Genomic DNA, 16,639 nt, shown 5'->3' with positions numbered 1-16,639 from the left:
GCGCAGTTACTCTAACCCCAGCAGATGCTCTATTAAGAAGCAGCCACAATGAACTTTATTTTATTTTCTTTTAATTGTCTAAGGAATGTCAGCCACATGGGACCCTCCCAGCACCAACGGAGCAGCGCTGGGCAGACCAGGACTGCAGCACAGACAGGGTCTTGCATTCAACCCACATCTGCTTTCCACAGAAGGTTAAGGATTTTTAAGGTTTTAATCACCAAAATCACCAATCTTCCCAGGGAATAAGAGCAGGATATTAGGAAATCTACTTTTTCCTTCCCTTCCAGCACCAGAGGCTTTTGCTTTCACGCTTCCTTGTGCCCCAGTATGCAGACGTGCCTCACCCAGAACTCCAGGGGGGTTTCACGCGAGGGGATCCCCATCACCTCCAGCAACCTGAAAGAAGCAGAGGAAGGGTCTCCTGCCGTCTGGCCCGCTCTCACCAGACGTGGGACAACATCCACAACCACAGATAAGACTTTCCCCACTCAGAGCATCTCCAGAGCACAGAAGCTTGGGCTGCAGACGCACACCGAGGGGTGTGTTACTTCAGCTTTGGAGGATCCCCACAGCCTCTCACTGTTTGTTCACTGTTTGAGAGGGGGTCTCCATGCCCTGCTCATTTTCCTGAGCACTTTTTACCTCTTTTCCATCTCCGGGAGGAGGGTTTTTGCAGCTTCGGGGTCGTTCTTCATGAAGACTTGGTAGGGAGAAGCAGACTCTAAGTACCCAACCACACCAGCAACCGTCATGGGAATTTTGTCGTAGATGTCGGTGATTCTAGAAAAAAAAGTGGGGGGAAAAAAAAAGGAGCACTGGCAAACAAACTACAGGCAGTGGAGCGAGGATGACTGCAGACTGGGGTGGTGACAAGTAACACATGACATTCTCAGAGGTCCAAAAGAGGGAAACATCACAGCATTTGATGGGGGCAAGAGTGGTGTCCCCGCAGCCTGCCAGAGGAGAGGCCTGCCACCTTTGCCCACCCGTGGTGATGCACCAAGGAGTTTCTGCTCACCTCTTCTTGTCTGGAAATGGCAAGGCCTCGAATATCTCTTTGTAGTCTTCCAAGACGTGTTTTACTCTATTATGTGAGTATTTTAAGAGCTGTCCCCAGGTCTGTGGAGACAGATGATAAACAAAAGCACTTGAAGCTCTCTGTTTCTACTTAACTCAGGCTCGCTTGGCCCTAGATCTGAGGCATACGATTTTTTTTTTTTCCTTCACTTTTAACTACTCCTTGCATTTAAAATTCAACACCTTGCTCAGCATCGAGAATATAAGCACACTATTTTATTATCAACATAAGCATTGCTCTGCCCCATCCCCTGGTGGGTGGGGGTCCTTTCGCTGCACCCACAAGCCCATTGCTTCTCCTCTTTCCACATTTCTCGTTGCCCAGACCAACAGGGGAAGCCCCGAGGCTTGGGTTTCATCCCTTACCTCCCTGAAGATCTGGGTCAACTTCTCGGAGCAGGTTCCGTAGTGCAGGCTCATGTCCACGGTGTAGGTGCTGATGGCCACGCAGCCACCCGGCCTCACCACGCGGTTCACTTCTCTCATGAACTTCTCGATGTCGAACCAGTGCGCGGCCGTGAACGAAGCAAGGAGGTCAACCGAGGCGTCCTCGAAGGGCAGCTCCTCCGCAGGGCACACGCTGGGGATGGGGGAAAAAAAAAGCAGAATATATTGCAGGAAATTAGGAAGATACAAAATCAATGGGCATTTTTTGGTGTGCAAGGCTGGTGTGTTATAAGGGCATATATTTTTGGTGTGCTATAAGGGCAGGATGATGCACATGCCAGGAGTCCCTCCAGGTGGGAAGTGCTTCACCACCCGTACTCAGCCCACCAGCTCGGTGTGAGGACCCAAATTTTGCCTTGGCCCTGCTACTCACAGGTAGGAGACGTTGGGAGGCGAGGGGGCAGCCTTGGCCTCCTGGATCTGTGCCTGGCTGATGTCGGTGCCCACCACCTTCCCGAAGCGCTCCGCCAGGAAGCGGGTGCCTTGCCCCGACCCGCAGCCCACGTCCACGGCCAGCTCCGTGGGTTTTGTGCCCTGTGAAGCAGGGAAGCAAGCACACCTCAGTCCAATACCCCCAAATCCTGCGTTTTTAACCCCATTCCATGCCCTGTGCACACCCATGCTGCAACCTGTGGAAAGGCTCAGGGGGCATCCACGCCTTGCAGACTCCTCACCACAGCCCCACGCGATGCAACGCCCCCCCGTAAAACAAAAGTAACCCCCCACACACACCACATTTGGGCTGTGCCCTGCTCACCTTCTCCCTCAGGTAGCCGAGGATGGCTCCCTGCAGCTCCTCACCGGGGCTGAAGCGGTATTTCTGGTAGACGGCTGCGTGCCCTCTCCCCTCAAACATCTGCGTGGCCATGCTGACAGCCACAAGGCCTTGTCCTGCGCCGCCCAAATCCTCCCGCCTCCACCGCTCAGCCTCCGGGCAGCCAGGAGGACTTTGCCCTCACCCGCAGCACCAGAGGTGCTCTCGGCCTCCCACGGCCTCTCCCCGGGCAGCGGAGGCCGCGGGCCCCGGCTGCCTCCCGGAAGCCTGAGCAGCCATAGCCTGCGTAGCTCGGCCGCCGAGCAGGCGCCGCTCGGCACGGAGAGGCCGGGAAGGCTGCCAGAAGGATGTGCTGCTCCCTTCGCAGGCAGCACGCAGGGTTTTTTGGAGCTGCAGGCAGCGGAGGTTGAAGGGTTGGAGCTGCAGGCAGCGGAGGTTTAAGCTGTTGTTCTTTTTCCTCCTTTGAACGCAGCATTTTGCGGGTTACAAGGCGAATTGCTCCCTCTAGAGCAGCCGTGGAGCTGTACCAGCCACAACGCTGGCTCTGCGCGCTCACCCCTATGGACATGCATCGGTGTGGGGGCCCCCCAAAATTTAACGCTGCTGCTGGAGCCCATCCCCTGGGGCAGGCAGCGGCCTGCGCCCTCTCCTCTGCACAGTCACCGTGGTAAGTCAGCAAAGTCCCAAAAAGCACACAAAATGGGGGGTGCTCGGGAGCCCTGCGCCCCTCAGGAAGCAGATGTGAAGCCCAGCAGACACCGCAAGCTGGGACCAAGCCCTGCAGGAACCCCAGCCCCTATTACACAGCCTGGCTGTGCTGAAACACCCTCCTGCCACCCAGCAGAAAGGGAAAAAGCACCACCAGCGCCTTCATAACCCTGCTGCCAGCATCAGGAGCAAAGCCCCTCACCTGGCTCCAGGCAGGATTTTACCATTTGCAGAGGCAACCGCTCGAGTAACACTTATTGCACACACCTGGGGCCAGCAGAGCTTGGATGCACCCCAAGTAGGTTCCTTCAATTTGTAATTTGCTTGTGAGTCTCCGATAATAACCAGAGATTTTGAGCCCACGCTACTGTTAAGGGACCAAAAGCCACTGTATTTTCTGGCGTGGAAGAGCTGCTCCTTGAGATGCTGGCTTTCTACCCAGAACACAAATTCCATTCTCTGGCAGGCCTCACTCTGTAATGGTGTTTATGCTGTCCCAGCAGTACCTCTCTGGAAGAAAAAAAATAAAAATCTCCCCTAATTTCACTACAAAAACTCTTAACCACCTCCTTTTCCTGCAGCTACAAAGCACTTGTTACAAGACTCATAAATGCTTTCTAATTAATTACACATATTTTCTAAGCGGAACATGAATTTCTCCCTGATTTCCTTCTTGACCATATTTTAAGCACTTCAGCTCTGAGCCTTTTGGATTTCTGGCCGGGCTGATTTAAAATATATGGTGTAAATGTGTGTAAGTGTATGATGAGCGTATGATAAGTGTATGAGATGCGATGGAAATCTCTACCACCGGGACTATTTTGGGGAAGGTGAAGCAGGAACGTGTGTTCACGTGTGTGCAAGTAACTACCACGGCCAATTGCTGGAGCGTTTTCATAGTGGCTGGCACGTCTTCTGGCTGTCCTTGTGCTCAAGCACATGAGAGGTTGAAAAGAAGCAAGGGCAAGCTGCAGGCTACGAGGAAACCTGTGGAAGAGCCCTCGGCTTTGAAATCCTGCCTGGCCAGTCAGCTCATCCCGTGGAAATCCTGCCCTGTGAATGCTTTACACACAGAGGAGCTGAAAGCCCTGGCTGAGCAGAAAAGCTCAGCGCTGGGACCTTCTGGAAGCAGCATGGAACAAGTCCTTCTCCCACAATCTCACCCTTTAATTAAGGAAGATGGGAAGACTGGCTGGTGGAGTGATTAATGAAATGAACAAGTCACATGAGGATCTGTGGCTGGGCCAGGGAGCATGCCAAGCTCCCCACACAGGCACCCAAAGCTCCTCTTGCCTCCCCTTCTTCACCTTGTGCCACTATTTCCTTATAAAAGTAGCACCAAGAGCTTAATTTGCAAATTGAAATGAATTAATTAATTAACCTTCCGTGGCCTCAGGCAGATGTGGATGTGCCACGGCACCTTCGTGGCACTGTCATCCTGAATTTCAGCCCTCTGTGCCAAGCGAAGGGTGCCCACGGATCAAGAGCACCACGCAGTTTCTCCAAGGAATGATGCAGAAGCACCTCCAGAAGCTCATGGAGAAGCTCGTGGAGAAGCTCGTGCACCCGCCTCGAGCTTCGAGGACGTGCCACGGGTGTGCTGGTGCTGGCCAAGAGCCTGGAGAAGTGACGGGTTGATCCCAAGTGGGCTCGCAGTGGGCCACGCACCAAAACCTGGACCCAGCGAATCCCCCTTCTGCCCCAAACGTGGGTCTGTCAGGCACAGCGCCCGGTCCTGGGTGGGAAATAACCTTCGGGGTGGCTGCGGATGCTCTCCGCTCCCCAAGTCGAGCGTGCTCCTTTCGGGCGTTGGGCGCTGCCGACACGTCCCGGCCGCGTTGTGCAGGCACGGAGCTTCGCTCCCCGGGGCTGCCGAGCATCCAAGTGGCCATAATTCACCGGAAGGGGACGATCGTGGATCGGCGAGGCCTGGAATGAAGAAGAGGGAGAGGAAGAGGAGCGCGCACCGCCTTCGTTTCGCCTCCCTGCCCGCGTTTGGGCCGCGCCAGGCTCCGGCGGACGAGCGCGATGGCTCCCAGCGGCTGAGGCCGGGGGAAAGCTGCGGGAGGAGCGGATCCAAAGCCGGGGAAGGGCTTGGGGAGGCGCCGAGGGGCCGGGGGCGGGCAGAGCCCGGGCGAGCAGAGCCCAGCGCGGCTCCCTGGAGGAGCCCATGGGGCTGGGGGCTTGGCTGCGCTCGCTGGGCGGCTGCTGCGGCTGCTGCGGAGGGGAGGCGGCGGCCCCCGAGAAGGAGCCGCTGCTCAGGTGAGTGCCCCCCTTCCCCATCCCCATCCCCGCGCCCCCGGGGCCAGGGGGATGCTCCGAGCCCAGCCCCTCTTCGCCTTCTCCCACCTCTGTCACCCTTTCGGCTGCTTTTTGCCCCGCTGGAGGCTCCGGGGGGGGGGGGGGGGTTGTGTGCAGGGTCTCGCCCCCCGTGGCGTGATGCCGCTGCGTGCGCTCGGCTCTCAGACAAATGGAACAAGTTTTCGGGAGAGAAGCGGCAGCTGCATCTCCCCCTGGGGAGACCGCGGGGCCGAGCCTCGGGGTTGGGGTCTCCATGGGGCGAGGAGGAATGAGGGGGTCCCACCTGGGCTCCCCACACCCCTACAAAACCCCACGGGCTGGGGATGCTGGGGAGGGCGAGGGCGGCACAGCCCCTGCAGCACGCGCCGTGGCGTTGAGCAGCGTGCACGCTGCTTTCTGGGGAGATTTCCTTTCTTTGCTGTCCGGCTCTGAGGTTGGGAAGAGGGCAGACCCGTGCCCACGCAGAATTGGGGTTTGCACCCCGCAGGTGGCTCCGTGCGCGGCACCTCTCCATCCTCCTGCAGCGCCGTGGGGGTGGGGGGGCTCCCTGGACGTGGGGTGACCTATTTAGGGAGCGGGGAGCCACGGGAGCTGCCAGCGGGGATGGAGGCGCCCTGATTCCGTGCCGCTAAAGCGGTTACCTCAATAAGAACCGGATAATCCCCAGCGTGGGGCCTGCAGCCCAGGAAATTCGTATTAACCTAATGCGAGCTCGGTGCACGTGCGGAGAGGTGCGAGCGTGGCCATGCACCTTTCTTTAGCAACATGCCTTCGTACACCCGTCCACTTATTGCTGGCTGTAAGCAGGAAAGGCTGTACAAATGCTGGGCATTTGAAAGGCACCTGCTACTGCGCAAGTGTGGCCGCGTTAATTAACCTAATAGCCTAATCACTGGCTTGTCCCCGGATGGGAGGCTTTGGGGTTTTATATTTCGAAGCGGGGATCTCGCGGGAGTGCGGTGCTGTTTATTTTGTTGCAGCGCTGTTTAAAGGGAGTGACTTGGTGGGGATTTCAGCTCTTTACTCTTCGGGAGCTGAGAGCCCTGGGATAGCCCCCTAAGTGTTGACTCTGTGACTTTTCACCTTAATCTTCCCAAGCCATAAATCCGATATTCAGAGAAGGAAGCAGTGATGGGAAGGAAACCTGTGAGCAAAGCGTTAATGCTCACCGCTTCTGGATAAAGACCAAAACGCAAAGCAGTCTGAGTCCCCTCCGGTCCCATGGAGGCTGCTGCAGCTGGCCTTGCAGGCTGCCCTTCACATGCTTGTTTTTCCCCCATTCCTTCAGTTTTGGTGATGTTTGGCAGTACGGCGTGCTCAGGGGACGCTTGCTCTGTGCCCGTGCTTCCCGCTGCTGCTCGCTGTGTTTGCTTGGCTCTGCTGCCTCCTGGGCAGCGTTGGGAAATGAAGACGCTTTGGGAAGCGCCCTGCAAGCTGTGAGAGAGCGGCTCGTAAAAGCTGAGGCGTGTTAGCGTTATTGCCAAATAGTGTTTCCATGGTAAGCCATGGCTGCAGGTGGCTCGGTGAGTAGGAGGAAGCCCGCTGAAGGCAGGAGGATGGCGATGAAGGCTTGTGAGTGATGTCCCGTGGGTTGGGATGCTGTGTGCCCTGCAGGGAGGCTTGGAAAAATCACAGAAACCCTCCTGGCATGGCTGGATGCTTGCTCTGGTGTCCCCACGACGTCCCCTGATCCATCCACAGCATTTGTTTGGGGCTGGCCGGGTGTGAAGACACTTTGGGCAAGCCCGTGTTGGCAGGGCTGAGTTATGCCATCCACACCCTTACCCTTACCTTCGTTTGCTTGGCTTCAATGGGAGATTGTAAGAGATTATCTTTCCCCTTATTACCTGTTGCTCAGGTTTTTGGTTTGCTGAGTCTAATTAAGCTTCCTGCAGGAATGCTGATGTGAGTCTTGCTGTCTTATCCATGTGCTGGAGCTCCTCTTAGCACCCTTTGTAACGCCCTGACGTCACAGGTAAAGCACCCACAGTGCTATCTGAGGTTTGACTGGATGGGTTTCTAGAAAAAGTTGTCCCCATGGAATTAAACAACCCTATAAAAAACCATGCACCACCACTAGCAACAAGCACGGCGCGTAGAAAAGCTCCTCACCTTAGTGGGGACAGCCTCCCCAGAAGGTGATGCTCTGCTTTGCTGACCATTGATCGAATAGATCCAGGATTTTCTCAGCAGGCTGAGGAGGTCACCATCCTGTGCAGCCCCTGCTTGAGCAGGGTCACCTCCAGCAGGTTGCCCAGGTCCGTGTCCAGCTGGGTTTTGAGCATCTCCATGGGTGGAGACTCCACAACCTCTCTGGGCAACCCATGCCAGTTTTTACTTAACATTAAAACAATTTCCTGCATTTCAGTTTTCATCATACCACAGGGCAGCACCAAGAAGGGTCTGGCTCCATCTCTCGCTCCCTCCCACCAGGAATTAGGATGGGATCGGGTATTCAGATCAGGCACGTGGATGAGATCGCCCCGAACCACCTCTTCCCCAGTCCCAGCTCCAACAGAAGCACCATGTGTCTTGTCCAGAATAAAACACTGCCCAACAGCCGTGCCTGTGAGGAGGAGATGGGTGGGAGAAGCCTGAGCTTGAGAAGAAGTTGAGCTCGGAGAGGCTGGGGGGGATTGCACAGGGGGGCCATGGGGAGATGCGCTCCTAGGGTCTTCATTTTCACCAGGTGTGCCGGTGTGGACACCGTGAAAAGGGATTCAAGCTCAAAAAGAGATTGAAGCTCACAGAAGGGATTTTTTGGGAAGGCCAAGGTGATGCTCGGGTGGTTGACACAGCCTCTCATCCCCTCTCTGCAGCAACAACAACCCGTATGCCTCCTTCGGAGCCACGCTGGCGCGGGACGAGGAGCAGAACCTGTGGAGCACCCCGCACGACGTGACCCACACGGAGGCGGACGACGACCGGGTGCTGTACAACATGATCGTGGGCAGGAGCCAGCTGGACAAGGACTCCGAGGTGAGGGCGGGCAACCTGCCTTGGGCTTCACGGAGCACTGGGGTCACCGGCTTTATTTCCTAGCTCACCAGGACGGGTTTTGTCTGATACGTTGTTTTGGGGTTTCTGGGATGGGATGGTGGTAGCTCTGCCTGCGGTGGCCACATCCCAGGTTCACATGGCATTGTCAGTGCCTTGGGCTGAGCTGCTGCTCCAGTGAGATGTTGCCTTAGACACTTCTCCAATGGGTTATAGGACAATTACCAAGAAGTGGAGAACTGGCACGTCACAGAAGGGAAAAATCATCTCTGTTACATAAACACTGCTTTGAAGCCCTCATTTCCTTCCCCAAAGCACTTCTGTGCAAAGGAGATTTCAGCGGCCTGATTAGGACCGTGCTGTAGCAAATACAGATGCCTTTCCCCCTCTCTGATTGCTTTTCAGACTCCAAAATGTTTTCAGAAAAGCCTGGAGGCTTCCCGTTTAATTTCAGCACGATCCCATTTCATCCAAGAGACCGCAAGACCATAACTCCTCCCCGCTGCGAGACAGTCCCCTTAAACCAAAACCTTTCACTAGAAGGTATGACTGAGATTGAGAAAAATGTTTTAAATATCAAAATACCCTTTTCTTTCCCCACTTTATCTTCTCCACCTTACAATTGCTTGTCCTGGAGAAGATGGGGACCTTCACCCAGCTTAATTGGGTTGAAGGAAACGAGGACAGCTCCGTTCGGGGGCTGGGTGCAGAGCGGGGTGGACTTCAGGGTCCAAAGCAAAGGAGAGCACATGATAGTGCCTGATTTCAGCCTTTTAAGGCCCATTATAAGGCAGGAGTCATAAAGAACTATTATTAGCTATAAAACGGTATCCTAAGTGCTAAATGATGGCTCCCTGGGCGAAGGAGTGCTGTATGTCAGCCTCGCTGGGGTTGCAGATGTGAGTGTAAGTCGGGGGCAAGCGAGCAGGTGCTTCTGCTGCTGCTTGTGCCGAAACAACTGCACCATTTTGTTTGCAGCACGATTAATAAAAAACCCTGAGGAGCACGACATCAGGCTGACCTGGAAGCTTGCTGAAGTGCAGCGTGGTTGGAGAAACTCTGAAGGTTTGCATGAGCTGCAGCGTGGGGCCGTGCCCCATGTATGTGCTCTGCAGCAAGGAAAACTGAGGCACGCAGGGCTGAGACACACACATTGCTTAGCTTTAGTCTCATGCCTGCCATCCAGGTCCTGTAATTTGCTTAAAAAGAAGACTCGAGGATATACAAGCTGTTGTAGTCCTCAGTTGCAGCCCTTTCCTGGTGCCAGGACAGGGAGGAATTTGGCCTGGGAACCCAACATTCCTCCGGCCGGCCCAGGGTGCTGAAATCTCTCCTTACTCTCCAGCGAGCACTGAACAAAACTAGGCCAGATTGCGTCGCCCTCTCCTCCTAATGAAAGAGAGAAAAGTCTAATTGCAAAACAGTGCTGGCCTGCGAAAGCCATAAGCTGCTTTGGGAGCTGCTGCTGGCAGCTGGTTCCCAGGGAGCACGCAGATGCTGCGGGGCAGGGGACGGGCCAGGGCTGCTGCTTTGTGCTGAGCACAAGCGTCACGAAACCATCCCTCCTTTTGCTCAATCTCGGTTAAAATAGGACCGAAAGGAGAACTGACCCCTGGATCTCTGCCCCTGGATTTAACTTCAGCATGCGGTGCGCTTACTGCGTGCTTCCTTCCCACCTTTATCGCCGTGATTTCCTAGCACGGGGGGCTGGCAGGACCACAAAGGGCAGCTCTCTCCATGTGGCTACGTGACACCGCCGCGGCATTCAAACCTGTATCGCATTTTCCTCAATCTACCCCATGTCTGCTTCCTGTTGCATTTTCTGTTTTAAAATCACTGCGCACGAAGAGACAAGTGCTGTGAGCTAGGACAGAAGCGGGGGGTCAGGATGCAATGGCAGGGGAAAGCCTGGGCGCCCCATCGCCAGCAGACTGATGAATACCAAGGCATACCAAGCTGTACCTTTTTGGTGGCGATGCCAGGAGTCTGAGCTTCTGGGCATCAATGAACAGACGAGAAAAAAATATGTTTTCCTCCTTTGTGCTGTTCCCTGAGCAAGCCTGCGGGGTTTGGTTGGTGGAAACCGCCTGGTAACTCCGCGTGGTGCCCAAGGGTGGCCTGTAAGCATCCTCGGAGGAGCCTGTTGACATTGTTTGCCTACACAAGCATTTTTTTGGCAAGTCTTTACATCAAGACAGGCCGTTTTTTCTGAAAGAGCAGCTGCAGCCCCTGTGTAAGTGGAGGAAGCTGGCGAGGGGTGAGCACCGCCTCCCCATGTCTAATCACAACAGAGCAACATTTGAGGTGCAGCACAAGGCGGTGATTTCCTGTGCTCACACAGCAGCAGAGACTTCGGACGCATCCGGTGTTTCTCCTCCCTGCCCCTTCCCTTCGTAAAACTTGGCAGCTCCGGTGCAAATTCCTCGTGCCCTCGGCTTGCATAAGGCCAGCAGCGCTGCTCCTCGCCCAACCAGGGCAGCAAGCTCCCAGGGGCAGGCGCTGCGCCGCCCCGGGCGAGATCAGAGCTCTCAGCGAAGCTCATCAAAGCTTGGGTCAATGTTATGAATATGGAAAATTCCGTTTTTTTTTTTTTTTTCCTGCGGCGGTGTCAAACCTGTTGTGGTATGAAATAAAAGCTTGAATCTGGAGGTGAAATGAGAACCTCTAGGAAAACGCGGTGTGATTTAGGATGCTGTGCAGAAATGGGGCAAGGCACTGTTCCAGCAGGCAGCCTGCTAGCACGGAGGGAAGTGTTTTATGGGACTGTGTTTATGGGACTCCACTGATAACGGACAAGCTGAGATGTGGGAGGACGGCTCAGTGTACGAACGTACCTGTGTTTGTATTTGTTCAGCTTCTTCATGCTGGGTGAGAGCAGGAGCACCCCTGGGTGCAGGGTGCTACCTCCCTGGCCTGGGGTTTTGCAGTTTTTCACTAATAACTGTGTTTCAACCCCATTTCTTTAAAAAAAATGGCAAACAGTGGTATAAATTGCTTTCAAGGGAATAAGGGAAATGGCCTCGGTAGGGGGTTGCTTTGGCAACGTGAAGAAAACTCCCTGCTAATTAGGAAATTTCCATCTGAGCGGGGATGAAAAGTCCGGCGGCGCCTGCCTGCCCTTGGCACATTTGTTCCAGAGTCACGGAGCATCCTCCAAGCCATGTTTTCCTATTCAAGCCCAGCTCCAAGTTGCTCGCCCTGCTGAGGACGGGAGGAAATAACACCCCACAGCAGCAGCAAGGGCCAAGGGAGCACAGGGTTTGGCACGAGCCCCAGCTCCCTGCCCTCGGGTTTGGAGCATCCTCAGCCTCGTGATGCCGCCCAGCCCCGCCGCAGGTCACCTCCTGGTGACTCAGGGAGGCACATGGGGAACACCCGCCTGCTCTTGGCTCTGATGTTGCTTCTTCCTGCACGGAGACAAGGGGCCAGACAGCATTTGCTCTTCCTCTGCTGTGTAGTTAAAGGGAGAGGCTTTTTTAGATTAATTTTGGGGGTAGAAAACTCCTGTAATTTCTTCGTTAAAGCAGCGCAGTGGGCAGCCCCCTGCTGCAGTTAGGACGGCTGTGCTGAGGGGAGAGGTCGGTGGTTTCTGAGGCTGGTGGAGAGCAGGGCATTGCCCAGCCTCACCCAGATAATCCCTGCTTTTCAAGCCTTCGTGCTGTCTGGAGGGCAGCCAGAGGTGACAAACGGCAGAGACAGGTGATGCTCATAAGCACCATCTCTGGTACCAAAGGCTCTCTGTTGCACCCTCCCCAAATTCTGCAGGGCAGTGTTCGAGGTCCTCTGGGACTGGGTTCACTCCGTAGAGCAGCTCAGGAAGCAGGATGTGCAAGGAAGCCATAACCTAGATTCCCTCAGAACAAAAATAGACGGGGGAAACCTCGCTGCCCTGAATCCAGAGAGCGTCACGGCTCTCTCCCAGCCATCAGCTCGGCAGCCTGACCCCCTCCTGCTCCTGCTTCCTCCCTTCCTACAGCCAGGGGCTGGAGCAGCTCTTGGCTTCCTTTTTCTGGCAGCCAGGTGCCCTCGTGTGCACGCTGTAAAGCTGCACCTTTACGTGGCAGGCATTTAATTCTCGGCAGCCATGACATATTGGCCAGCTTGGGAAAAAAGCAGTAGGAAAAAAAAAAAAGTAAGAAATCTGCAAGAAATCTCCATCTCGAAATCTCCATCTCTTTACCAAATCAAGGAAACTTGGTTAAGGCAGCAGCTGCTGGAAAAGCAGTGGGGTTCCTGAAACGTAGTCTGCCTTCGTAGATATTCATCACCGCCCTGAACCCAGGGAGGAAAATCCCAGGGGGGCGGCACAGGTGAGCACCTGTTTATTCTGCAGGAGTCCGCCTGTGTTGTCTGCTGCTCAGCAGTGTGATTAATTAAGGCTGTTAGCACGAGGAAATGATCTGAGCGATGCTCCAACCCGCCGCATGGACGCTGCTGTCAATGCATCCTTCCCAGCGTGCGTATTTACATCGTCTATTTTTATTGTTCCCAACTGCTTTTGAAGACCTGCCTGCTCCAGATGGAAGCCAAACAGGGGGCTGAGCCCTTTGGAGAAGACACCGTGTCCATGACCATGCACAGCAGCAACTTTAAGTTTTCTACAGGCTGTCATCAGCTATTAGAAATGTGCCGTGCCAGTTTAACCACAAGGGTATGCGAATAAGGTGTTGCAATAGGCTGTAGAAGGTAATTATTGATATGTGCTCATGCTTTCTCAAGCTGCAAGGGTCAATTAAGGCGTTTTCACAGCCTGAGGTTTTGGTACTAGCTGGGGTGTCAGGGTTTGGGGTAAAAAAGGGCTCTGGTTCGTGTTGTTCCCCATGCAGGACAGCACCACCATGTCCAGCACCAAGCACAGCGGCAGGTTCATGCTCTCCCCGTCCCACCAAGGAGCCCACCTCGGCCACCAGCAACACCCAGGCTAAATTCTGTGATCCCAGCTCAAAGGAACTGGAAGCCTGCTCAGCCTGCGCTAAGGAGATACAGAGATGCTGTGCCAAAAGCTGAGCTAAAATATCCTTCCTTGCTCAGCATAACTTCTCCCAGAGGCACCAGAGGCCTGGCCATTGACCTTCACAGTGATCCCTCGCTGCCAGCGTCACTGGTTTAGCTCTGGCTCCGTTTCTAGAAGCTGAAATTCCTAGAAAAGCAGCAGAGCCCCACCGTGTGCAAATGCCTGACTATGCTATCTCTTTGCTTTGCAGGAATGGCAGAAGCTCAACTATGATATCTATACCTTACGGCAAACCCGGAAAGAAGTGAGAAGCAGGTGGAAACACATTTTGGAGGATTTAGGTAAGCTGAAGGACAAAATAATGTCATTACTGTGGTGCTGAGTGAGAGGTCCCATGACCAGAAAGCCCAGGGACCACGGCCAGCAGAAGACAGGGGTCCAGGAGAGCCCCTCAAGCCCAGCAATGCGCAGTCATCCATGTCTAGTTTCCTTCTGCAAGTTAGCAGGAATAGCTGGGAGCTCCCCCTGTGTTTTATAAACAAGATAAGCAGGGAGAACTGAATATTCCTTCCAGATTTGATCACAGATACCTCTAGTTTTCCTCCTTGGCTTATGCCACTGATCGGAGTGAAACAACCCACTCTCTTTGCTCCAAAGTGAATCTGAAATGTTCTTGCACCAAAAAAAAATTGCCCAACATTTTCACTGGGAGGAAAAGAGATGGGGATCGAGGCCACTCCTGGCATCTGGATGGGAGGAGCACCGAGAACTCACAACCAGGTATCAGCACTTGTCTGTGCCCAGGTGCTCCACAGCCTGTGCAGACCACATGTGGGAGAGAGCACTTGGTCCTTACATCTATCCCTGCGTGTTGAGAAAGACTCTCCCAGGTCCTGAATCTGCCCCTGGTCATCGACAAAGGCCCTCCCAAGCAGCCACATCTCCCTCACATCTGCAGTGGCTCCAGAGTTGGTTTGCAAAGGGTAGGAAGCTCAAGGCCTGGGATCTTTTGGCCGTAGCAGAGCGAGATGTGAAAGCAGAAGTGAAACCTGCTATCTCTCGCTAGCTACACCTGTGTTTTAATCATAAGACCATCACTCTTTTTCCTGTAAACATTTTCAGATAAGATGCATTGCCACCAGCTCACTGGAGCTGAGTTAGTGGTAGCAATTACGTGATCACTGCCCTGATTCATCCTCCTCCCTTTTCCTTCCCTGGGTACCTTTCCTATAAGAGATGCTGACTGCTACGGGAACGATCTCACGTGCATTCATTACTGCCAGAGGTTTTTTATCGCTTTCACTTACAGCTTGCCAGCAACATACTGCTGTAATCACTGGGGTGCCCCGCCAGCCCCGAAAGCTCTTGCACCACTTACATCAGGAGCATGCAGGAGCTGAATCAACACCCAGGGTTTGGGTGGGGCGATCGTGGCCCTCCTCTGGAAAACTAGCTACTTGCTCTGAATTTTCTTAATGATATTTATTCCCCAGGCAGCAAGCTCATGCCTGCCCCAAGTGCAGCCATGGAGCTTGCTGTGGAAAAATCTGGTTTGTTTTAGTATGTAGGGAAAGCAGCAGCCCAGGGTGGAGGGGGAATGAGGAACTTGGCAAGAGCATTTGGTGCTCAGGGATGGCCCCTGCTCTCCGTACATTTGTCTCCTTTCTCTAACATCTCCTCCCCAGGTTTCCAGAAGGAAGCAGACTCCCTCCTGTCCGTGACCAAACTCAGCATCATCAGCGACTCTCAGAACATGGGCAAAGCCCGGGACATCCTGCTAAAGCTGTCCGAAGAGACAAACATCTTCCCGACCAGCTGGCAGCTCTCTGAGCGCTACCTCTTTGTGGTGGTGAGTAGCTCCGAGCGTGCCTCCCTCCCTGAAACCCCCAGCTCTGCAAATGGGCTCATGCACAGGGGAGCAGGTAGGTGACCTCCAAGTGAGCTCAAGCACAGGGGAGCAGGTGGGTGGAAGGAAATTCAAGTACCTGGTAGCATCTGGAGCATCTCCATCAGATGTTGCACCTGTAGCTCCTTGGAGACGTGACTTGCAGCATCATCAACTAGCTCCCGAAGGTGCTGTGCAGTTGGGTGTTCTCGTAGCCTGTTAATGAGGTGGGAGAAGATTAGACCTCAATCCTGGCTTAACCTGAGAGCCACAGAGGGGGGACCCCGACCAGGCAGCCCATGCTGATTGTAAAACCCTGTTGCTTTGGCAGGACCGGCTCATAGCTCTGGACGCTGCGGATGAGTTCTTCAAGATGGCCAGCGTGGTGTACCCAAAGAGAGCCGGCGTGGAAAGGGTGGATGAAAAGCAGGTCTCCGCCGGGATGCCCTGAGGAGCACGCCTCGCTGGTGCTACAGCGGGATTCCCTCCCCTGGGACCAGGTTCCCCTGCCGAGGGTTTGTAGCACAAGTAGTGCCCTTCCTTGTTCCCTGCTGAGAAGCGAGTGGGCTGCCCGGAGCAGAGCTGAGAGCCAGGGGTGCTCCATGGGGAGGGTATGGGAAAAGGGCTGGTGGACCCCAAGGTGCTCCAGGAGAAGGGAGCAGGAGCTGCTGCAGCGTTGTCCTGGTGGGGGCCCACCAGCTGGTAGGCACGGGGGGAATTGCTGCTCCCAGTAGCTGGAAAAGGTGGGACGTCTCCGGTGAGGAGAGCCACGTTGCTCCCTTCATGCTATCAGCCACCTCCCTCAGCCCTCCCATCCAGGAGAACCAGCGAGGAAGGGAAAATACCTCGGTCGTCTACAGCTTTGGGACATTGCTTTGTGTGCTGCTCCTCATCCTCGTCCGTGCCGGGCTGGTCCCAGCTGCTGCAGGAGAGGAGCTCACGGCTGGAGCCTCGTTCAGTTGGGTGCTGGGACCCCAGCAGTGAGCAGTTCGGAGGCGTTTCTCTCGAGGGATGCTCAGCCCGACACTGTAAACAAAGGTAGATTTTAGGGAGGCTCCATGGTGGGACCTGCTGACAGATGTTCTCCTGTAACACCCTCAGACTGGTCACACCAACGTCTTCATTCATTTCTGAAAGTTCGGGTCTTAATTGCAATAGGAACAGCACCACAAAATTGCACGTGCTGTCCATGGATATGGTCACTGCTCTTCATGAAGATGTTAAATGGACACCCTTCATATCTTTGTGTGTGCGTGTGTGTCTGATAATGAGCAATAATTTTAAAACACTGGATTTCACCACTTAAAAACAAGTGGAAGTTCATTACTGGTTATCACGTTTGCTGCTAACGGACCAGTTGAAAATGCTGGTTGCTTAGGACCTCCCAAAACAGCAATATAGAGCTTTTATTTGTTTATACCTACAGAGTTTGAAATATATATATATATTTATGAAACGTTTCTGCTTGTCAGTCTTCCTGGGAAACATTTTT

The 16,639-nt window shown here is 54.3% G+C and overlaps 3 protein-coding genes across 5 annotated transcripts in view; 1 reads left to right on the top strand and 2 right to left on the bottom strand.

Moving 5' to 3' along the window:
* Window positions 1-54: 54 nt before the first annotated feature.
* Window positions 55-4,579, bottom strand: LOC106034586 (putative methyltransferase DDB_G0268948). 3 transcript variants are annotated; one of them, XM_066999645.1, is made up of 6 exons: window positions 3,278-3,526; window positions 1,901-2,061; window positions 1,447-1,660; window positions 1,022-1,122; window positions 646-783; window positions 55-399 (listed from the first exon to the last, which is right to left on the bottom strand). In XM_066999645.1, exons 1-6 carry the CDS (start codon window positions 3,464-3,466, stop codon window positions 309-311), a joined length of 894 nt encoding a protein of 297 aa, XP_066855746.1. In that variant the 5' UTR covers window positions 3,467-3,526; the 3' UTR covers window positions 55-308. The 3 variants fall into 3 exon arrangements, with proteins under 3 accessions (XP_066855746.1, XP_013034270.2, XP_066855747.1); XM_013178816.3 differs by lacking the exon at window positions 3,278-3,526 and adding an exon at window positions 2,285-2,776; XM_066999646.1 differs by lacking the exon at window positions 1,022-1,122 and having other exon boundaries at window positions 3,278-4,579.
* Window positions 4,580-4,936: 357 nt separating this feature from the next.
* MREG (melanoregulin) lies at window positions 4,937-15,617 on the top strand. Its single transcript, XM_048058522.2, has 5 exons — window positions 4,937-5,272; window positions 8,131-8,290; window positions 13,513-13,603; window positions 14,948-15,111; window positions 15,479-15,617. Exons 1-5 carry the CDS (start codon window positions 5,181-5,183, stop codon window positions 15,596-15,598), a joined length of 627 nt encoding a protein of 208 aa, XP_047914479.2. The 5' UTR covers window positions 4,937-5,180; the 3' UTR covers window positions 15,599-15,617.
* LOC106034489 (uncharacterized) overlaps window positions 10,916-16,639 on the bottom strand; it is a 115,651-nt gene continuing 109,927 nt past the window's right edge. The window contains exons 19-21 of the mRNA XM_066999647.1: window positions 15,993-16,173; window positions 15,248-15,363; window positions 10,916-11,758 (exon numbers count right to left, since the gene is read on the bottom strand). Of these exons, the coding sequence (XP_066855748.1) occupies window positions 15,323-15,363; window positions 15,993-16,173 (222 nt within the window). The 3' untranslated portion in view covers window positions 10,916-11,758; window positions 15,248-15,322. The remainder of the gene's footprint in view (window positions 11,759-15,247; window positions 15,364-15,992; window positions 16,174-16,639) is intronic.

The sequence above is a fragment of the Anser cygnoides genome, chromosome 6 (genome assembly GCF_040182565.1).
Source record: "Anser cygnoides isolate HZ-2024a breed goose chromosome 6, Taihu_goose_T2T_genome, whole genome shotgun sequence".
Classification (NCBI taxonomy): Eukaryota; Metazoa; Chordata; class Aves; order Anseriformes; family Anatidae; genus Anser; species Anser cygnoides.
The sequence above is the reverse complement of the archived record's forward strand: the minus strand, read 5'-3'. Positions and strand labels throughout refer to the sequence as shown.